Source organism: Nipponia nippon, unplaced genomic scaffold (genome assembly GCF_047370975.1).
Source record: "Nipponia nippon isolate SJK-2023a ecotype South Korea unplaced genomic scaffold, ASM4737097v1 scaffold_19, whole genome shotgun sequence".
NCBI lineage: Eukaryota > Metazoa > Chordata > Aves > Pelecaniformes > Threskiornithidae > Nipponia > Nipponia nippon.
The window spans coordinates 7,793,492-7,815,309 of NW_028262335.1; the positions used below are offsets into that span (position 1 = coordinate 7,793,492).

The 21,818-nt window shown below is 38.8% G+C and overlaps 1 protein-coding gene across 5 annotated transcripts in view; it reads left to right on the forward strand.

Moving 5' to 3' along the window:
- Positions 1–21,818, forward strand: part of PLCH2 (phospholipase C eta 2) — a 135,103-nt gene that overhangs the window by 26,088 nt on the left and 87,197 nt on the right. For all 5 annotated transcript variants that reach the window (XM_087755555.1, XM_087755559.1, XM_087755558.1 and 2 more), the window contains exon 3: positions 420–901. In XM_087755555.1, coding sequence (XP_087611681.1) covers positions 790–901 — 112 coding nt within the window. In that variant the 5' untranslated portion in view covers positions 420–789. The remainder of the gene's footprint in view (positions 1–419; positions 902–21,818) is intronic.

Here is a 21,818-nt window from a genome sequence, read left to right on the forward strand (position 1 = left end):
GTAAGAGACAGAACTGAATGAACAAGCCAGCGTCACAGCAGGGAGTTCTCAAAGCTGTCCTTTGGGAACGTAGCTGATACGTTCACTTACGTAGAATGACCGAGTTAAGTGTATGTGTATATATTATAAGTGTGTGTGTGCACGCGTGTGTGTGTATAAAAAATTAAACCCAGCATGAGTAGTTTGGTTTCTGGAGAAGTTGTTGCTGGCAAAAGCATAGTTTTCTGTGATTATAGAAAATACTGGGGTGAGGGAAAGAAGAGTCGGTGGCTTCTGTTATGTGAGGAGCTATCTGGGTAAAAGCAACTGCTGAGGCCAGTCCATTGTATGTCATCTAGCTATGTTCCTGCAGTAAATATTGTATAAAAAACAGTTAAAGCAACTTCCATTATTAAAAAAAAAAAATTTGTCTTCTCCAGGTTTGCAACATGCAAGAGACCCTGGGAAGATACACCGAATACTTGTAACTCTTTTGCTCCTGGGAAGGGCCATTGCATCCATTCTATCAAGACTGAGCTCAGTGGTAGTTCTTTCTCCACGCTGATACTATAAATTTTATTCTTCAATGCATGGAATATGTGTCAGCGGGATTAAACCAGGACAATCTCCTGAATGTGAAACTGCAGAGAAGGCACTGGCTGTGACTTCCGAAGTAAGCCAACAACATCCTGAAATTCTTCATTTTTCTCAGATACTGTTATTAGTCAACTGACTCTTTCTGCAGATATCTGTTCTGAAATACTTTGACTTGGAGCAAGCACTGTTGCTAGGCTGCTCTAAAAGCTCGAGATGGCTCTGACTTCTCCAAAATCTGTAGCAGGGGATTTGACACAAAAAGAAGAACTCATGCTCCATGATGGAAACTGTTTCCATTTCCTCTCTGCAAACATCATCACAATAGGTAAGTGAAAGGTTACCGTCCTTTCATCTTATAATTTGGTATTGAAAGTACTTTTTTACTCCCAATTTACTTTTATTGTATTGAGATTTCATATGGGATTTCTAGATTTCCTTAAATTTGTTTGAGAGAATTGTGCTTGTATTGTGCTCAGTCTCTTTTTTTCTGTGTAGTTGGTATGATTAGAGTTTGGGTGAAGTGTGTTTAAAACAAACGAACAAAAAAAAGCCCAAAACCAAACCAAATACTTCCCCTAGGGCCCCCCCCCAAACAAACAAACAAACCCCAACAAACAAACAAACAAAAAACCCCACCCTCACCCCCCAGAAAAAAACCCAGCAAATGAAGTGTCACTACTCTGGCCTGTGTTTGACCTGTTCTGGTAGTGTCCAGGAGTTGGTGGCATATATGAGACTGTAAACACCTGATATAGTCCAGGAATTAAATGAGGTGGTAATGGAAGGCAAAAATTGTAGCAAGTTTAAATAAAATACGGAATATTGCCTTATACAATAAGGATATCTCTGAATAAGTATTTCTTATGGAACTTGCTTGTATACAGAGTCTGTGACGTTTGGGTCATGGGAAGGGACCTTCATGTGTAGAATCACTAAAATTTTCTCATCACATATTCTTAGACTGGAGGTTTTGCATGATCAACTCTATATTTGCAGTCTTAAGAAAGTTCAAACTGCTTTTATTTGTTTGTCAGCATGGTGTTGTGTTCACCTACTAGTAGCAAACCCCCTAACATGGAGGAAGACATGATTAAAACTGAGCCCTTTTTTGGCTCACTGTTTTAAACTGACACCTAGACTAACCCCTAACCCCTAAACTCTCTTTTCAACTAAAAGCAGTTAGTTCCTTGGTGATTTTAATGGAGGGTGAAATTTATGTGTGTATTTTAGAAACTATTTTGCATGAAGGAACTACTTGCTTTCTCGGTATTCATTAAGTACAGCATGAATTCTTATGAAAACTTTTGCTGCATGATAACATACAATTATGACTCTGTTACCAGTGTTTCCCAAGACGTGCTAGACAGCATAGTATCTTTGTGTAACTGGTGACATTTATACTTGAATAAATGACTGGAGTGTTTTTGAGATGTGCTTAAATAGATGGGAAATTGACTCCCAAGTTAAGGAAAAATACAAATAGTCACTCTCATCTAATGTGCTGATTAGAATCTTGATGTGTTGTCTTCTGTGGCTGTAAATAATAATGGTACAGCAAAATTCACTGGTGCATTTGAAGGACAACATAAGAGTACTCTTATTGGCCAGACCTTCAAACAGTGCAAGTTTGTGTTGGTAACAAACTGGCTCTGAATCATTGTCTGACTTGTGGCTTAAGTGGGGTATGCACATTTCCCATAAAATGCCTATGATCCCTTCTGGTCTTTAACTGAATCTCTCATGGCAGGGAATGTTTCAATTATTGGTTTGCTAAATACGTGAAGTTTAAAATGTCTTCAAACATCAATAAGCATATTTGGAGATACATACATACCTATCTGCTTTTGAAACCACAGATGACGTGCATGTCATCCATGATTTGTTAACAAAGAATCATAACATCGGTGCCTTTACAGAAACCAACAGATGCCTCTGTGTTCCTGGCTGTGTGCCTTTCATTGTATCTGTAAGAATTTAAGGTCTATGTGTTTGAAGAGTAACATATTTCCAATGTAAGCAGGTTTTCAAGTATAAAACCAAGCAGCTGTACACAGAAACTGCACTTGTGCTTTTAGATTTTTGTGTCCAAATGCTGTGGTAAACCAATATTAGACTATTTGCTTATTCTTATCCCTTCTTGTCCTCAACAGAAAACAGGTATCTGTTTTAGTTTGAAAATGTGGCTAACAAGTTAACACTCTTCTGAAAGAATGCAACCCTGCCCATTTTAAATTTGACCATTGCATTTCTAGCTGCCTCCTAATACTGGTTAGCAGAGATGTTTTTCTGAGAGATGCATTAATTAGCTGGAATATCTTCAATGAGTAGTAGTTTGGTGGCTTGTAGCTCCCTTTGGCAATTAATGTAGATTGGAAACAATACATCTAAAAATTAAGCTGACAAGACATGTAAACACAGATGAGAGAGAGAGAAAAGGAATAGAAGTCTTAAAGTCTTGGTGGTTTAAGAGATAAGCACTGGAATTTAAAAGGAATGTGTATCACTTCTCTGCAAGACAGGCAGACAGAAGATGGCCAACAAGAACTGGCTTTTGAATGTAGGTAGAAATGAGATCTGCCATTTATTAAATGGTATCAATCATACTCCAGTTAAGCATCATTTTTAGGGTTTAATCCAGGAACCGGTAGAGATCAGGATTATATGTAGCAGTAGGAGAGAGATACATATTTTCATATCTGGCATTGCAAGTTTTATTTCCATAGATCTCTGAAGCATCTTGTGCTGGTCATTGATCCTAAAATAGGAAAGTCTTTAGATTGAAATCATGTTCTTAATAACAGTGGATTTGAGAGGGAGGAGGATTGTAGGAGAGAGGACAATTTATAAGAATTACAGAATTCGGTCTATGCAGCTTTGCTAGAACAAATGTTTGTCTGCTGAATTCCTCTTAAGAAGGCAGTGAGGTATGCTGAATCTTTTTGTAGACAAAAAATATTTTTCTTGTCAAAGCAATTCATACTAATAAGAAAGAAACAGTGGTAGCCCTGTAACTTAGCATTATCCTTTTTGTGGGTGATTCCAGTGCAGTTGCCTATCAACTATTTTTCGGCTTTCAACCAGGCTCCTTTATTCAGCAGCAGCAAGTGCTCCTAAATATTGTATTTCATCTTTACCAGAAATATTCCAGAGGGAACGCTAAATGCTGGGAAAACTGGGAGGAATCGTTGCAGTAGGATGCAGCTATGAAGACCATAAGAACAGCAAGGAAAACCCAACCTCTTTCTCAAAGCAAAACATTTTGGACCACATTTTAAAAAAATGTAAATTAGTATAATAGATGAGATTGTAAAAACCAATTGCAACTTTTTTCCCTTGATTCTTTCAAGTGCTTCTGGAAAATCTTTCTTGAAGTTGATGAGAGCAGGATTTATACTGCCTCAGGTTGTGGCTCTGTGCCATGAAGTTGTCTGAATTGAGCTGAGAGATACAAAGCTCAAAGAATAACTATTGTTAGCTGTTGCTCTCTTTGGAGTGTTGACAGATTGCGCAGAGGAAAATGAGCTCTTCTCTTGGGAAGCTCTGGAGATTACAGATGTGATTTTGCACATCAGGTGTTGACTGGAGGTTGGGCAGGAGGAGGGGAATTGCGTAACTGATGTCTGTGGCAGATGAATTTGTGCTACAGGAGAGATCTGAAGGAGGAGGAGCTGGTTTGTTGCATTTAAAATAAAAAAAGTTGATTTAGCCCAAGATTTTAATCAGGACTTCATGTATTCAACACAGGACTCATTTGCTTGAAATAAATACATTATCATTTACTGCCTACAGTCATGAAGTAGACAAAGCTAAAAGTTTTGTCTGGGCTCTCATAGGAACTAGTTTCATAATTTTGGCCAAACTTCCAGCAATTGAGATCAATTTAGCTTTCTGCTGGCTTACAGTTTGGGCTGATACGTATATTTTTTTTAGTAGCATTAATGGAGCTGAATATATTTGTATTGTATTAAAATAGCTTGTCAGTGAAAATATAATCCATAATTAACTGTCATTACACTAGTTCTTCTCTTTATCTTATCATATATTTAGTGATACTAGTTTTTTCCTAGTAGAATTAGCCATCGTGTTTGATCATCGTCTAAATGTGCTTCTTGGGTTCACTGTATGCAATAATACTTAAATATTCTATATTTTTTCTTGAATTTATGCAGGTAAGTGGTGCATCTGTTCACAAATAAATTATTCCAATGACAGCTTTTTTATTTTTAAAAAATAACCATAAAGCATATTCTTAATTGAAAGGTAATCTAAAGGAAACGGACAATTTTTTAACTTCCTGCAAACAGTAGCTAGTTTTGCTATTATGCATGTGTTAAATGCATACGCATTTTCTCAGCAATGTTGTAGGATTTTTTTTTTTATTCTTTCAAAAGTCTGTTGAGCCTCTACTAGTGTCCTGTTTGCTTATTGCAGCTTAGGCAAATGCCCAAGCAGTTGGCTAAATGAAGCTTGAGTGTCATGATCACTAGCAATGGAACGAAGCCTGTGCTGAAGTCCTTTGCTAAACTGGGACGTTCCTAAGAGGTGTTATTCTTAGCTGATGAATCTCTGGACTACTGAAGGCCTGTAGTGGGATCTTTAGCATTCTGATGTCCTCTCTTGCCTTTACACAACTCTTGAGCTCTCCTGTCCTTAACTCTGCAAGCTGTTCAATTCATATCTTGTGGTTCCTCAGCATGTCAAGATACCCGTGCTCATGTGCTCTGCGGAAGGTTGCCCCAACACTACTGTTAAGGTGTGTCAATAGAAAAAGAGAAATATTTATAAAAATTGTTTCCTGCCTTTCACCTGCAGATCAAACCAACAATGATAACTTTTTTTCCTAGCTCTTTCTCACAAGTTGGTTTGCAAGGGGTTTGAAAAAGAAGAGTGTAGAAATTTAGAGGTGACATAGGTGTATTACATCATCTGTCTGTTTTCTGGCACTATAGAAGTAAGAGGGTACGTTCCAGTTATTGCAATATTATATAAACTGACTTTTAGGGAACGACTTCTTATTTGTAGGATGAATTGTAATTTGTTGCCTCCTCAACAAGAATTGTCCATTATGTGCTTCTGTACATAAAGCTCTATCAGTGTGCATACGTAGGACAAAGTGCAAAGAAATAGCAGAAATAGCTGGAGGGAGAGAAAGTCTTCATTGTGCCTGTGCAGCACTTCCAGCATTCCAATGCAAGTGGGTCTGAACCTAAACAAAAGCTGGTCTGCAGCTCAGGAATCCCTTTGCAGACTTGTTCTGAACGCCTACTTGAGTTTGTTCTTACCTCCCTAATTAACTCTTTATATGACTCAGTTTAAATGCTGTGTAGTGCAGTGACAGCTTTTGTCTTATTTTGCCTTTGTATTGTGATAAATGCTGAGCAATCTACACAGAAGTGATCATAACACTATTGAGCTGTTGTCTTGAGTAGCCTGTACTTTCAAATATGGTATTTCAGCTTTATCAAGTCTATGCTGTCAAATGTAACACTTCAGCTTTCTCATTCGGGTGAATATATCTGCAAGAAAATTTAGGAAAGGATGGAGCTAGAGAGTTAAATCCCTAGTTGGAATAAATCCATGCACTTAAATAAATGCTCCTCATTGATCATTTGGTCCCATAGTATCATAGCTACCTCCAATTTGCTTCTGTACCGTACATATTAATCTTAGATGGCTTGAAACTCTTAGTGTTCTGCAGTTTTCTGATGTGTTTCATCAGTTGAGACAAACAGTTATCAAAACTTGTTGCTTTTTTTGGAAGAAAAACTCTGCTTTTCTATGTAGGCTGTATATGGATGAGGAATAAGATTGCTATGTAAAAAGGAAATCTGAGTGGAATGCAATCAACGTTTACATAATTTTGCTGTACAATGTGATTCAACATTATTACAGCAGCATTGGGAAAGTCCAAAATCAAGGAGGTATATGGCAAATTCAGTAATCCTCTATTTTTCAAATCTGTTCTGGCATGTCTAGACTCACTTTTCCCTTGTAATCTGATGGAAGTGTGTTGTGCACAGACATGCAAAATCCTGTTTGCTTAGATATATAGTACATCAGATTAGCCTGGAGAAGTACTTAAGATGGCCTTCGGCATGTGGCTCTAACATGCTGCCTGTCTACATGAGCAGTGCTTCTGTCATGGCAGGGGGTTGGAGTAGGTGATCTTTAAAGGTCCCTCCCAACCCAAACGGTTCTATGATACAAGTTTAGCTGAAGAACAGACACACAAGTGATATTATGTGAATTGGCATCAGCTGTCTGAAAGTAACTTGAATTAAAGCTAGATTTCTGTGAAACTGCCATCAGTTAAAAATAAAATGTGAACTGATATTGTGGTTCTACTAGTTCTACATGTATTAGTGAATGACTGAAGAACGGATACTGATTTTGGTTTCGTTTTTATTGATGCAGTTTGAATCAAACCTGAAAAGACACACTGTTTATTCCAAGTGTTTAAACTTAAACATGTCATTCTCCTTGATGTGGTACTACAGAGACAGTGGATACTACAAAATTCTGACACCAAATCCTGAAGCTTTTGCGTAGTCTTAATGTAAAGAATTATGTTTTCAACACCTATTTTCCTTCCTGAATGGAGAGTAAGGCTATAGTGTAACGAATATTGCAAGCTGCTGTTTGTCCTCCTTTTTGCTGCAGAGGCAGAAATGAACAAGCAAGGCTTGCAGAACGCACTGTTGTTCCCTTTGTTGGCAATGTCAGCTTATACTAATTTAAAATGTTCATGAGTCCATGGACCGTTGTAATAAAGACATGAATCTAAGGATATAATACTGGACTGCTCAGTAGGCCCAGAGTCTAATTCTGATTCTGTTACTGATTTTTTTTGTTTGACTGTTTTTGTAACTTCCCTTTGTCCTTCTGTTGTCTCTTATTTTGATTATAAATGGGAACTGCTATTCCTGCACAAAAGTCACGTTTGGGTCTTTATTACCTGTGCTGAAATACAAATAATAATAATGTTCAACCTAAACCATTCAGAAATGAAATAACTATAGTAAGCTCTCCTAGATGAGTGACACTTGTGGGTACGGGTATCATCTGCTTGGGAGCTGTCCTGCAAAATACAATCTGTAGACTCCAAAAGAGTCTGAATCCTGGAAGTTCTGTGTAGCTAGAAATATTGAGTTAGGTAAAAATAAGTTTGGTGTATTATTTATTCTCTTTCCTGCCAAAAAACCAACCAAAAAAACAAACAAACTCAAGCCACCCCATCTAGACATACAGAAATTTTAAAATTAGATTTAGATGGTTTTGTATTAAAAAAAAAAAAAGCCATGTCTTTTATGATGAAGGGCTGTCTAAGAAGCGAAGCAACTGTTGTATAAGGCAAATGTTCTTTTAGCACTCTCATGTATTCTAGGTACCGGTTGGTTCCATTTAGGGATGCCTAATCTAAATCTGAGGGACTGACATGCTAAGAATGGGAGGGAAAAGCTGCTATTACTTTTGTCAGGTTAACATTTTAAAGTATTGGAGAAAGACCTAGAGTAGGGCTATTAGAAACACGGATTGAGCTGCGTGTCTGTGAACTGTACACAAGGATGGCAGCCAGCAGTTTCCAAATTCTGCTGCTTGCTTTTTGCAGTTGTCCTGGATGAGCTGAATCCTTGCTCCATGCCTCACAAGATTAAAATGGAGGACAATAACAGACTGTCTGTGTTGGAGCCAGCTATATATGCTTGCTCCAGTTGATAGACGCTTCCTAGTCTGGGTAGAGAATTCCCCCGCAGTCCCTCTCAGACTAACATTTCCCCTGTATGCGGGACTTCTATAACATAAATTCTGTGCCTTGGGCGTAAGACGATTTCTTTGGAAGTAAACTTGTTTGTATCTGAGGGGCAGAATTTGTCCTAGAATACATAAATTTTAAAAAAGGGTTTAAATAGAGGGCTCAAAAGTGTTTCTGTGTGTACTGTACTGGATGAATTTCTATTCAGGCTTCTGGGTGAGTAACAAATTAACAGTATTAACTTCATTTGCAGAAGAGGTGCGAACATTTAGACATTCGTGTTAGACCTGTGCCGCAACTGATACGCGCGTCTGCAACTCTGAGCTTTAGCACTCTGAACGTCAGTACCCAACAGCTGGAACAGTAGAGCTGATAGATTGAGGTGTATTTCTACAGTATTGCTGGAGCCCATTTCAGCCCAGAATTTCTCTGAGTTTAGGCATTTACTGCTTCCTAATGCAGATTCAAAAATTGTGCCGTTTATGTAATGTAGTGTGCGTTGTAAAAGAGAAAGTATCTTGAATTATTTGATGACAGGAGCAACTTCTGGTCCTCAGGTCATTTTGCAATCCAAAAGGTAATCGTTGACTAACTTCACACTAGAGGGCAGCGGTGTTCTTAATTTCATCCGTACATTCATTATGCTATACACATGCATGTTCCATACATACATTACATACATCTGACGTAGGGCAGAGATGTGCGAATCCTATATGATGGAAGGTACCAGGGAGACATTTGGCTCAGTATGCAGTCCCTGCTTCCCTCCCATCTCTCCACCAGAAAAGGGCTGAGCAGAGGGCTCAGTCTTCAGAGTCCGGGTTGAACCACTTGAGCCCAGGTTACAGGGCCTTAAAGTATTTGTTTCCAGCTGCAAAAGGTAGCTCAACAGAAACTTGAACAATCATTTTTGTGATGGCTCGTTAGAGTTTCTCTTGCAAATTATTTCAGCAATCTTCACTTTAAAAAAAAAAAAAAAGTGAGAAAAGTCACTAGAACTTAATATTTGCTTAAGTGTACCTCCCAAAACTTAAGATTTATAAAATCATTCGAAGTTTGAGTAAGATACGGATGATGGCATTTAAAGACAATGCTTAGTTACACTTTGTCACTTGTTTGCAACAAGCGATGCCATGTAAATATCCCTGATCTGGGTTGTATTTCCATGTAATCATTCAATTAAAAAAAAAAAAAATCTTACAGCAATGCCCACAACTTAAGCCTGTTTTTGCAGCTGATTGAGGAGTGTTAATCTGAGAATTTACAACAAAAATGTTGAAAGTACTTGGCATGGTTTTATACATAATAGCTACTGACTTTTATACTCATTGTATTAACCGCTGTCATTATTAAAGGACCTGAATTGATGCTGAAGTGCACACGAGGAGGATAGCTTAAGATGCATGACCATAACTGAGCTATCAAATCACTAGGAAACCAGCATGAGAAAACAGACTGAGGGGAAGTAATAGTTGAAATTAATGAAAGCATTAGGAAAACTTAACTAAATGGAAAGTCTGGACTGATTGTAATTCACTTTGGTTATTTTTTGTTTTGTTTTGAGATATTCAAAGATATGTAAAGCAGCTAATTTATATTTCAGATCATTTGTGCAAAAATTTAATCTTGCTGTATCTGAAACATTTAAAATGCCAAAGGGTCCAATAGGGTTCAAAAGTACTCTGATGTACTGCACTGAATGAAAATATTTCTTGAGGCTGCTAATGTTCGTGATGAACCAGTTAAAACTCATCTGACTAAGCATTTCAAGATTGCAGTAGAATAAATCTGGAACATTTCAGACCAGTTTAATGATCTTGATCTGTGCTCTCATGACACAAAAGCAACATAAATCTCTCAACTTTCTAGCTTGTGTTTAGACCAATGCAAGCACTCCAAACCCTGGATTCTCTCAGCTGTTATCTTCCTTTACCTATTTACAGAGTGGCCTTAGAATACCACTATTCTGGTTTATATTTATTTCCTACCCTTCTGTAGGATAAATGATGATACAAGGCAGAGCTCAATAGTAAATCTGGACCAAGCAGCATACAAGGATCTTGCATTTCTTCTTGACTATACTGAGCATTGATTTCTTGTCTTTCAGCTGATATGATTCATATATTCCTTTTTCCTGTCTTTGAGCAATGCATATTTGTTTTCTTAAGCATATTGGGTGGATCAAATGAGCTTTTTAAGCCTTGCCATTTAGCCCAAGTAGATTCAATGGGCAACAAAAAACTGTCAAGCTTTCTAGATTCACTTCTTTCTTGGTTTTGTTTGGTTGATGGTTTTGTTTCCCGTTTTTTTTAAGTGAAGTGTATTGTAATGTAGTTCTTGGTGGCTCTGTGCCAAGATGCCTAAAGGTGTTTAGTCTCCTATCTGCTGTTTAGGCATAGACATTCCCACTGAAATGTGTTGGAAGTTAGGAGCCTAAATGCTATTGAATTTGACACCCGCAATAGAGCGGAGAGGTCTCCGGTTTGTTGCCTCCAATTCATACATCATTTGACCTTTGGAATCTTGAAATACTAATAACTACCTGTCTTTGTCTTAGTGGAGTTCTGTTAGGATAAATGTGTGGAAGCTTGTGAAACTGCCAGAAATAGCATAAAGAACCATAAAGGGACCATAAAGGTATTTCAGACAGAAGTCTGATTTGTTGGTTGTTCTCCGTTGTCAGTAGGAATATTGCAGTTTGGCTGCGCCTTTCTTTGTGTGCTGTTGAAGTCATGCGACTGTAATAAAAAGGGGAGGGTTACTGGGATAGCCAATTTATATGCTAGCTTTCTTCTGTAGAAGTTAACTAGTGAAAAGAAGATAAAAGGTACTGACCGAACTATGTTGCAGAATCAGTGTTTCTTCTGTACTGAGGAAAAAAAAAGCGGTGTACTACGCACGTAGATATAGCCATATGTTAGCTTTAGAGTAGAAAGCTGCATCTCAGATTTTCACTTCTGTAAAAATCCTTCACTTTAAAGTTTGAAAAGGAAAGTAACAAATTGCAGGTTTGATGGGTTAAGTCTTTCTAATGAGTAGAAATTCAGCTTGGACTGCCTTTTTTTGAGGTGCTAAAGACTACTATATTACTCCAAGACAATTTAAAGTGCTCTAGAGAATCTGTGAGCAAGTTATATTGCCCTTACAGAAATAACCAGTCTTGGAGAAGAGACTGACCAAGCCCCTCTTTACTTCAGGCTTAGATGGCACTAACTGAGTAACATGCTATCAGTATCAGTGTTGTCTGATTCAAGCTATGGCTGTGATGTTAATGGATCTATTTTTGTGTCGCTTGTGGGAGAAGTGGAATTATTTTGTTGAGGTAAAGCCTGAGGCCTATTAAACTTTTGGTGTGCTGGTGTTCATAGCTTTTATGCTTGAACATGGATTAGAAACTACATCACCTGAATACTATCGTCTGTTTCTTCTTCCACCTCCACCAAAATCTTCCCCCTCAAGTTTTTTTGCTCTTTCTCTTGTATATCTGTTGCTGCCTGTAAAGATTTCAGAAGTATGTAGTGGGAAATGGGACGCATCAAGCAGAATAAATAGTACTGTTTGCGCACACGTTCCGGAGCCTAGGATGAGAATCTTGCTAATGCAATGGTCTGTATCGCTATTGCCATCTACTGGATGAATGCACAAATGCTAAGCTGGCATCATGAGCACAAACCTAACTAAAAAGGAGAGAGAGGAGGCTTTGGAATGAGAAGTTACGTATGGTAATTAAACAGCTCTTGTGAAGAGTACGGTGACAAAAAATATGATGCATAAATGTGGCTCTTCTACCGCATATGACCAGTACTGTGCAGGCTTCCTGTGAAAGAGAAATCCCAGAAGACTGCACTGCATGTGTGCTCATATTTACATAGCCTCCAAACATTCACTTCATCCTTCTAGAACGCAGGTTTGGGAAGTTTCACGCTGCCTCGGAACCAGTTCTGTTGGAGTACTGTTATTCCTAGAGCTTTTGTACCGGGCATCACTTGACGGTTATTACCTAGAGCAACTGCTCCTGTGTTCCCTCAAAATTGCTGCTAGTTGCAAGGCAGAATAAAAGTTCTTGATAGGCGTGAGTATCTGGTAGCAGGGAATTTACATTTCTTTGTACTTTGCTTCTTAGAAACTAGTGAAATAAAAATAATGCCAGTCAGATGGTTATAATAAGTGCAGTATGTTTAGAGGCAGTAAACTAAGTTCTGGATTGACTGAACCAGTGCTGGAACAATCAAAAATAAAGTCTTTATAATGCTGTGAGGGGAAAAATATGTTCCTTTCATTCATTTGGATGGGTGTTTAGCCTGTGTGTTTGTCAAAGGGGTGGGGTGGGGGTGGGAAATCCAGTAATCTTTAGTAAAGTTCAACTATATTGGCATTATCTGTGGGAAGTTCTTAAGATGCAGCCATTAGCTGTGCATAAGTCTGTCAATCACATCAGCTCAGAAGGATGCTGTTCTTGTAGGCACTGTAAACGAAAGCTGAGTCTCTCCCTCATACATTTTCTCACAAGTAAATTATTTGTGCCGTTGTGTCTTACAGCATGGACTGTTGGCTTCAATTTGCATTTGGAGGTTGGCAAATGGCTTTTTAAAACCCCAGCCATCTCCGACTGTGTGATACTCTTAAACCTGCCTGGCTTTAGATATTGCTTGCCTCCCAAAACATTTAAATGCCCTTCATCTACAAGCGGTTTCCTTTTTATCTTTGTTCACATCAGAATCTTATCTGTCAGTTCGATCTGAGGTTAAATACTTCATCAGAGAGAGGAATGCTTTGTTTCTTGAGAGAACAAATAACTTCAGTTGTCTTCTGAAGCAAATCATAGTGGTTTTCTACAGTTAATTAACTATAAGGAACTGCTTTATGTGTGGCTGCTGCTATCTTCTAGGCAAATCCAGGATTCTTCAGCTGCATCACTGGCAATATAGTAAAAAAAGAGAATACTCTGCTTCTGAACTCATGATCTCAGAGATGCAAATCATGAGTTAAACCTGTGTAGCCAATGTGAAGAGAAGCTGTTCTGTTATGGACCTTTTCTGCTGAAAATGCCTTGCACAAAATAGAAGAGCTGTGAATGGTTTATAGAGAAGAGTGAATTAAATTTTTTTTGCAATATTTTAAGGTTTTGTTAATTTTTTTTCTCAGTGTGAGACAGACTCCTTAGCTAGTGATCAGAATGAGTCTCAAGGATCATGCTTGCAATGATGGGGAACCCTATTGCTTCTTTGAATGTTTGAGATTCAGTAGTATTAAGCCAAAATTACCTTAAATGGTTAAAGAGATCTTTCTGAAAAAGATATTCTTCTGAGTTGGTCCAGATGCTGTTGCTGAGAAACTAGTGTTACCTCTAATGACGAGAGAAGTTCTACTAGCAAATGTGTGTTCCTTTTTTCTTTTTTTTCCTCCTTTATAACTCCTGGGAGGGTGCCTGAATAGCGTCCTCTTAGATGAGGAAGAACAGTGCCATGCGACAGCACAGTAAGAGCCTTTGCAGAGAGTGGGCCTAAGCAGCCCTGTAAAGGAACTTCTGTAATGTGCATGGCTGGTAATTACAGAGCTGGAGCTTACCTCAGCAAGTGCTTGGCTTTGCTAGTGACATCTCAAATATTTGTGTTCGTTTTTCTTTAACATGGCCCTTATCTCAAGTAACAAATAAGGCTTCCTTTATCCTACAGTGAGTGTTTTCCTTGGCATGTATTTTAAATACAGAAATGTTAACAGGTTCAGTCCTTTATTTCGTTTAACTATGACAAGTTCCTCTCTTCCTTTGATATTGGGTGGAGTTTGGGAGATGCTCCTCTGGGAGGAAATAAAGAGCCAAGGTTCAGGCCATAAGCTCACCAAGGATCTGAATCTATTAGAACACATTTTGGCATTTTACTGAATTTTATATGATGTCATCATGTTGATCTGTCTGTGTTCCTTTTCCTTGTATTTAAAACTTTTCATTTCATGCTTTTAAATATTTGAGTGTTGTTAAGCACAACATTGCACTGCACTATATAATTGTGAAACAATATGACAGATATAAATCAGGTTTTTAATATTTCATTTTGGCCATTTCCATAATGATTTGATCAGAACAGTCTCTGAATAATACTCATTTAACCATGTCTAGGGCTAATATTCTAAAATTTAACGAAGAATTGAGACCAACTGTTTAAACCACTCAGAAGGTATGGTTTGATTTATTTTTTTCAATAGTCATAGGACATGTAACTGTAGACAGTCAAAAAAATAATTTAATCCAATACTCTACCACTTGCCAGAACCACTGGTATTTTCCCTGAATCTTTTTCCCTCCCTGAAATGCTGAAGTTCCAGACAATTGTCTCAGTAAAAAAGGAGAAGACAAAAGATTTTGCACCTGTTTAGAGACCATCCTAATACCCTTAACTCTGGTGTATCTCTTACTGAATGGGAAGGGGGTGTGTTGGTTCCTAGTAGGCTAGCAGGATTTGTGATTGAATCTAAGGAAGAAAAAACTTCAGGTTTGTGTCACAGTGAACAAACTTTGTGCTTACATATGCAGGTACTTAGAATGTGCAAGACCATTAGTGAAAGTCAGAGGAAAATAATTCCAAGAAAGTGTGCTCCAGTACAAGAGCACACTTTGTGAGAGTGGCAGGTGTAGGAGCTGGATTGCTGTCAAGATCAAGCTTAAAAGTCAAGAAATGGCGCTTAATGAAAGTTCAAAATGGTCATTTGTTAGAAGCACTGGCATTCAGATCCATGATGGCAGAACAGGTTTTGTTCTTATCATTTACTAGCAGAAATAAGGAATAGATGGACAACGAAGTGCTATTTGAAGGGGAGGGGGAATGGTCTGTGCTTAATCTGGCGTGCTGCCCTCCAGAGGAAACCGGTTACTTAGGAAAATCTAGTTCTTTTGACTCATTTTTCTCATGCAGCTCTAGGTAAAAAATTGCATCGGAGAAGTTTCACCAGGGACTAAAAAGTTAAAACTCTCTCAAGAGATGCAAATATCTACAGCATATAGTGCGCCCAGGAAAACACTAAACTTGTGAAAACCTTTACAGTCCTGGTTGATTATACTGAACTGGCTATGGGGTGGTGTTAAACTGTGCTTCTTTATTAGAACAGGTGATTGAGAAAAGTGGAGCAAGACCGTCCTTTCTTACAGGACTGTAAATTCACAGCAAAAGAACAAACATGATTCTGTTCTGTTACCTTGAAAACTCAAGTGTTTGGGGATGAAGGTGGTATATACAGGTGCATCCACATTTTATTTTTCTAGAGGCAGTGAATTTGTTTTCTTTGCAAATGATTTTGTTCTGTTATTTTGGATGTTCGGGGTTAGAGGTTTTAAATACTCTACCTGAAGAAGCAGCAAGCATTAGTTTGTGGAGAATAAATATCTATTAGAGATCTCTACACGTTTTAGAAGCCATTAGTGACTGGGGATCACGGTAAACTTAGAAAGTTCATAGGATTTGTGATCCTTAATCACTCTGGCATAACTGAAAAGGGACACCTCCTATGGTTGTAAGAAATGATGGCTGTGGCAGTGTGTGACTGTAGTCCTTGTGAAGCAGAGGAAGAGAAAATCGGAGGAAATCTCAAAAGAAGGAACATGAGCATTAAACAGCTGTCATAAAGAATTCCCCTGTTGCCTTAGAGGAAGAGACATTGCAGTGTCAACTGACACTAGAGATACCAAGAATGAGATGCCAGTCGATGAAGAGTTAATTGTTCCAGCAAAAAGTAGTTTAGATAAAATCCTACCTCTTTTCTCTCCCCCTGCTTCCTCGGGTGTTGTGTGCAGTAAAGGAGCTTGTACCGTCAGAAAACTGACAGTGATTTCTCAGTGACTATGCTAATAAATGGGATGAAATTTAAACTGCCTTCTCACACAAACAGAAAGAGGGACTGGCAGAAGAGGGAGCAAGACGGAGGGAAAATGCTGAGTATTTTTACATTCTAACATAGGCAACTGGAAAAAATATTCTTATTTCCACAAGACGATGGATTTAGGAAGCCCAGCGCAGAAGCACAGTAGGTGGATTTATTCTTTTTAGCATATACACTAGAATTTTAGCTGAAGGGTAAATTGTACTTGTGCTTATGGGCACAGTTGCTTTTTAGTAGTACTTTAACGTCACGTTACTCTTCCTTTTTTCTCACTTGTTCAGGTATTTATTTAGCTGTTTGACCCCATTTGTTTAGAAGATAATATTTTTTAGACCTTATCAGCACACTGTTATTGCAAAAGCTCTTTTATCTCTAAGCAAGCATGTTTTATTAATTATGGCCATAGTATCTAGATGAATAAAAAGACTGTTAAGTAAATGAAACTCCATTCCACTTACTGTAAATGAAATATGTACTGCTTCAGGGAAATGGTAATGCTAAAGATAGGGCAATTCATACATAATTCTCTGACAAGTTTGTTTACTTCAGAGCAGTTTCATTAGCTATAGACGTTACATTTAAGTGTACCTTGCAAACTTTACTGATGGAGGAAATGAAGGCTGGCTTTTAAATAAGAGGGACTACACCAGAATGCAGTGTGCTAAACTCTCTGCATCATTTCTTAACGTCATTAATCATTGCTATCTGGAATAGAACCATTTATGCTAACTGCCACGCAGTTCTGATGTTCTTGCCTTCTCTCGGGGATTATACAGTACTTGTGCTCTTGTAGGTTATGCTGATCAGGTTTGATTGTGCAGTCACTCTTATCTCTGGCTGTGGTACACAGCTCATTTAAGCCATTAACATGTTTAGATCTCAGACTTATTCTCCAGTGCTGTGTGGTGTTTGTGGTTCCATAGATGCATATGTCAATGGCATGTTTTATGACAAAGCACATCTGTATAGAGGATGATGTTACTTGTATCTTTGTTCTGTGTGAGGATAAAGCTATCACATCTTTAATGATGGTTGGAACACTTCAGGTGTCCTATGTGACGAGCCATTTTCAGCTGATATTAGTCAATAAATGACAAGTAAATTGCAGCTAACATGTGGAATGCATCTAACTGTTAAAAGCACCTGCAGACATTCAAGTGCTGTGCAAGCCAGGTCCTCAGAAAATGTTATATGGGGAGATCGGAGTTTATTCTTAGCTCTACTGAACAACCACTTAACTGTCTTGCAGGGTGCAGTGCTACCTTCTTTTTTTCTGTGCCCCCAGAAACAGTGACCTTGGGGATATTCTTCTAGCGGAGCAGTTCTATTCTTGCATTTTTCTTCTCTCTGTGGGCTTTATATAACCTTCCTCGCTCTTCTAGCATGGATTTGCCAGAGTACTATTGAGATGCTTGTGATTAATCCGCCACTGGAAGAGCTTTTTGTAATGGTGCAAGTACTAGATGTTAGATCCAAGCTTTGTACAGACCGGTAGGATAGGGATAAAGTCTGTATTTTCTGCATTGTGTATCATGGCCATGATGTCCGGTAGATTTGGTATCAGAGTGACTCGGCCAATAACTATCCCCAGAGAGTCTGTGCTGCATTCTTTACTGTCTGGTTTAGAACCTGATTTTCTTTCCCACTGTGAATTTAGGGGATTTGACCGATTGTGCTGTGTGCAGTTTGCTGTTTACTTCTCAGTAAAAGTTGCTAACTGACTTCAAGTAATATCCAAGCTATGCAGATTTCCCACTTTGATCAGAACAAAGTTTGAGGCAACCACAGAAGTGTGAGGGAGTTGTGAAGGTCCCATGCTACATTTTTGTTGTGAAACATGCAGCATAACTAGATAATTTCTGGACAAGAGACAATTTCAGGACAGTGACAGATTGTTCCAATCCTTTTTTTAATGGAGAAATAATATTATATCTGTCCTGAGCACCTGAACAGGTGATGCTTATGCTCTCGATGATGAGGTGCAGTAAAAAAAGTAAGGAGGCTTTGGCAATTACCTGGAAGACACTAGCCTGCATTGGCATAGCTTTTTATCCAAGGTATATAGTTCATGCAGTGGATTGTGCCCTGAGCTCTTGTGCCTGTCTACACAGTGAAATGATTAGAGGTGTATTTCCAGTTTCTGTGAAGATCAAACAGTGTGTGGGTGTGCCGTTCCCTGTTTCTCTTCCTGCCCTTGACCGTGGTTGCTCTTTCTGGGGCTAATGCAGAGCCTGCCGACCTGGATGGCAGAGCGGTCCTTGCCGTGGGGTGCAGCGAGGTGCAGGGCAGCAGCGCGGGCCAGCCACACCTGTGTGGTGGGAGCAGGGTGCCCAGCTGGCCACCGCTTCTCAGGCCCCGTCCAATGCTGTTTCCAGTTTTGGTTCCTCAACACATGGGTGATGTTTCCAACTTGAGACTCCAGCAGTGCTTCAGCAGATGTTATGGGTCTGGAGCATATGATGTACAAGGAAAGAGGGTGAGGGAACTGGTTTTGGCTAGCTTGGAGAAGAGAAACCAAGGAGGAGAAGTAATCGCGGCTTTCCGTTGCTAACAGGTACTTACAGAGAAGGTGGGTCCTGACTCTTCTTGGAGGGCCATAGTGAAAAGGCGAGAAGCAAAAGGACACAAGTTGCAGCAAGGGAAACTTGAACATGGCGGGGGCGGGCATGGACCTCAATGACAGTGATTAAGACCTCTTAAGTACTACACCAGGTTGCCTGAAGAAGCTGTGAGATCTCCATTTTGGAAGACTTTCAAAAGACAACAGAACAAGTACGGAGCAACCCGACCTAAATCTGAAGTTTTAGCCCTGCCGTGAGCAGGTGGTTACCCTAGATACTCTCCAGAGGTCCCTTCCAACCCAAACTTATTTCAGCATTTCTGAAGAACAATATTGTAAGGTGATGCTTTTAACTTTTACCCCAAAGTTAATGTTACAGTAGAAATTATAATTAGAGTAAGATCTGGAATCCGAAATCCTATTTTCTATTTTTTATATTCTAGCTCTGCTATACAGTGATTCAGGAAACCTGTAAGTTTCATGAATGCCTTGCTAATTTCTCTGGAGAAGGTTTGACAACATGGCTCTTGGATGTTACAGCTCTTGTGAAGTTTAACTAAACTGAATTTGCATCCTACAGCTGCTTTCATGTTTAGCCTGCCATATGCCTGTATTTCGTGACTACTTGTTTTTAAATTAAATTAGGAATAGTGGCCATTAAACAGATTGTGTCTGCTACATCTCTAGTAAGTGACGTGATTTTTATCAACAGGTGCAACCTATAGTGTCTTAAATTTCCTTACTCTTCCATCTAGCATCTGGGAAAAAGCAGCTCCCAAATATAGGTCAGGAAACTGCATTATTAAGTTTATGGATAATTAGTATGTTGCTGAGGAGCTAGGACACCAAGAATACATGTCATTGATTTAATTGTAACAGCAAAACACAAGCTAGACTTTTTATCAGGCTGCAAACATTTCAGATTAAGTGGTCATCTTGCCAGTGCCATTGTTCAGAAGCCACCTGCAGCTTTGGCTTCTGCCAGTTACACGATAACAGTATAAAGCAGTTTTTTCCTTCTCTTTGAGAACTGGAGAAATAGTGAGTCTTGCTTTATTAATCTACCAATACTTGTATACAGTGGCTAAACAAGGTACACAGGCAGGTTTAAGATGATTTGGCACTTTTCTACCATGGCAAGATCATATTTTCCAAACCAGAAAGGCCCAGCAGTAATAGGGAAACTTTCATGGTTACCTTGTTTTCTTCTGGAACTGATGCTAGAGATGCACAGTTTATAAGCCTTTTTGTTTGCTAATAAATCCTCTCCCTGAAGGTGCAATGTAACATGGTCCTTTTTGGTTTTGCTTTTGTCTGAAAAAATGCTTTACAGGTGGTAGGCACTTTCCCTTCAATGCATTCCCATGTCTGTCTTGGAAGGAAACCGATTCCTTCAGTATGAATCTTTCATTTGCTGTGGACTGTAAGGCTTGATAAGTAAATTTTTCTAAAGTTTCTTAGAGGGAAGGTATTTTACAAGAAAAAAAAACGTGAACACTAACAGTGAGGGAGATGTGAAGTTGTTATACATTGATTTCTAATAAGCTAGAGACATGGGAGTGCTCAAAATGTATAGAAGAATCAACATGCACATGGAAAACGTTACAGTGGAAGTATCCTTAAATCATTATTCTGTTGCATCATGTTTTAAGGAGAAAGACTGGTCAAAAAGTTGAAATAACAGCTCTCGGATGGAATAGTCCAATGTGGATTTTTATCGCAGTGGCCCTCATGACACTTCTGTCAGTGAAGACTTCTGAGAGGAAGAAAGTTACCATTTAAATGCATTCTTCCTGCTCCAGGACCATCTGCCGCCGTTAGGAATTTGGGATTGTGGTGCACGTATTTTGTTGTCACAAACTTTTAAAAGGTAACAGTTCAACTTGCTTGGTGTAAATCAGGAGATTGTCTGCATCTCAAGAAAAGGGCAGAATATTCAGATAATGAGTACAGTAAATGGACTTAAAGACTGACTTGCTGGATCTGTAAAGGTAATGAAGCTTTTATGCATCCATGGGAGGAAACTAGAAGCAGTGCTGCCAAGCTGAACCAACTTACATGGATGATGAAAGAAAAATTGCTTACCTATATAACGTTGGTAGGAATTCAACATGCTAGCTAATGATCAGGTATCTTTTAGTAATGCATCAGAGATTGTCTTAAACGAGTACTTCCAGATAACACTGGATACTTTGACTCCTTGGGTACAGAGCGTAATCAGATCAGGCATCCAAAAACTAATTCCCCTTTCCTTCTCTTCATAACACCAGGACACTGCCTTCATCCTTTGGTCTGGTAGGCAAGGTTTGGTTCATTTCAAATTCATTCAAACTTTGGTCTAACAAGCTTTAATTGGATGTGCCAGGAATATACCTCGGTTGTCTTATGTGGAGATACAGCCTAATGCAGTGTGATAATCCCCTTTCTCCCCTTTCCAAAGGTATTGTTTTGAAATACAATTTTGCAGATGTATTTTAATGCAGATTCTTTTTGCCTGAAGCAGCAGTAAGATCTCTGCATAACAAACTATGAATTATTTGCACGTGTTTATAAATTTGCCTCATAATGAACTACTAAGAATAATGAAGTTTATGATCTTGCTAGGTGTAGCTGTGTGGCTGTGGTTTGATTAAGTGAATATTGTCAAGGACTGTCACTTGTCTTTATTCTAAATTTCTATCATTCTAAGCTTATTATAGGCTTAGAAACTTCCTTGAGCAGCCCTTCTTCACCTTTTGTTTTATTTGCAGGCTTTGTATTTTCAAACTGTGCCAGTTCTTTTGAACGAGAACACTGTCTTTGTTAGTGGGAATTAAATGTCAATGTGTTTCTGGTGAAAATTATCAATTCACTTGCAACCTTCTGTCCCCGTTCTGGCTGATACAAGATAGTGAACACCTTTTGATACCCATGTGCTTCCAGCAAGTTTCTTCATTTGGGGTTTCATTCTTTCCCTGCATTTCTGGGCAAGCTTTCATGCCATGCCCCTGCTGTTCAGCCATTCATGTTTGTAAGAGGTTAGTTCTAACCCTTTTAAAAAATAAAAACCAGCTGGGG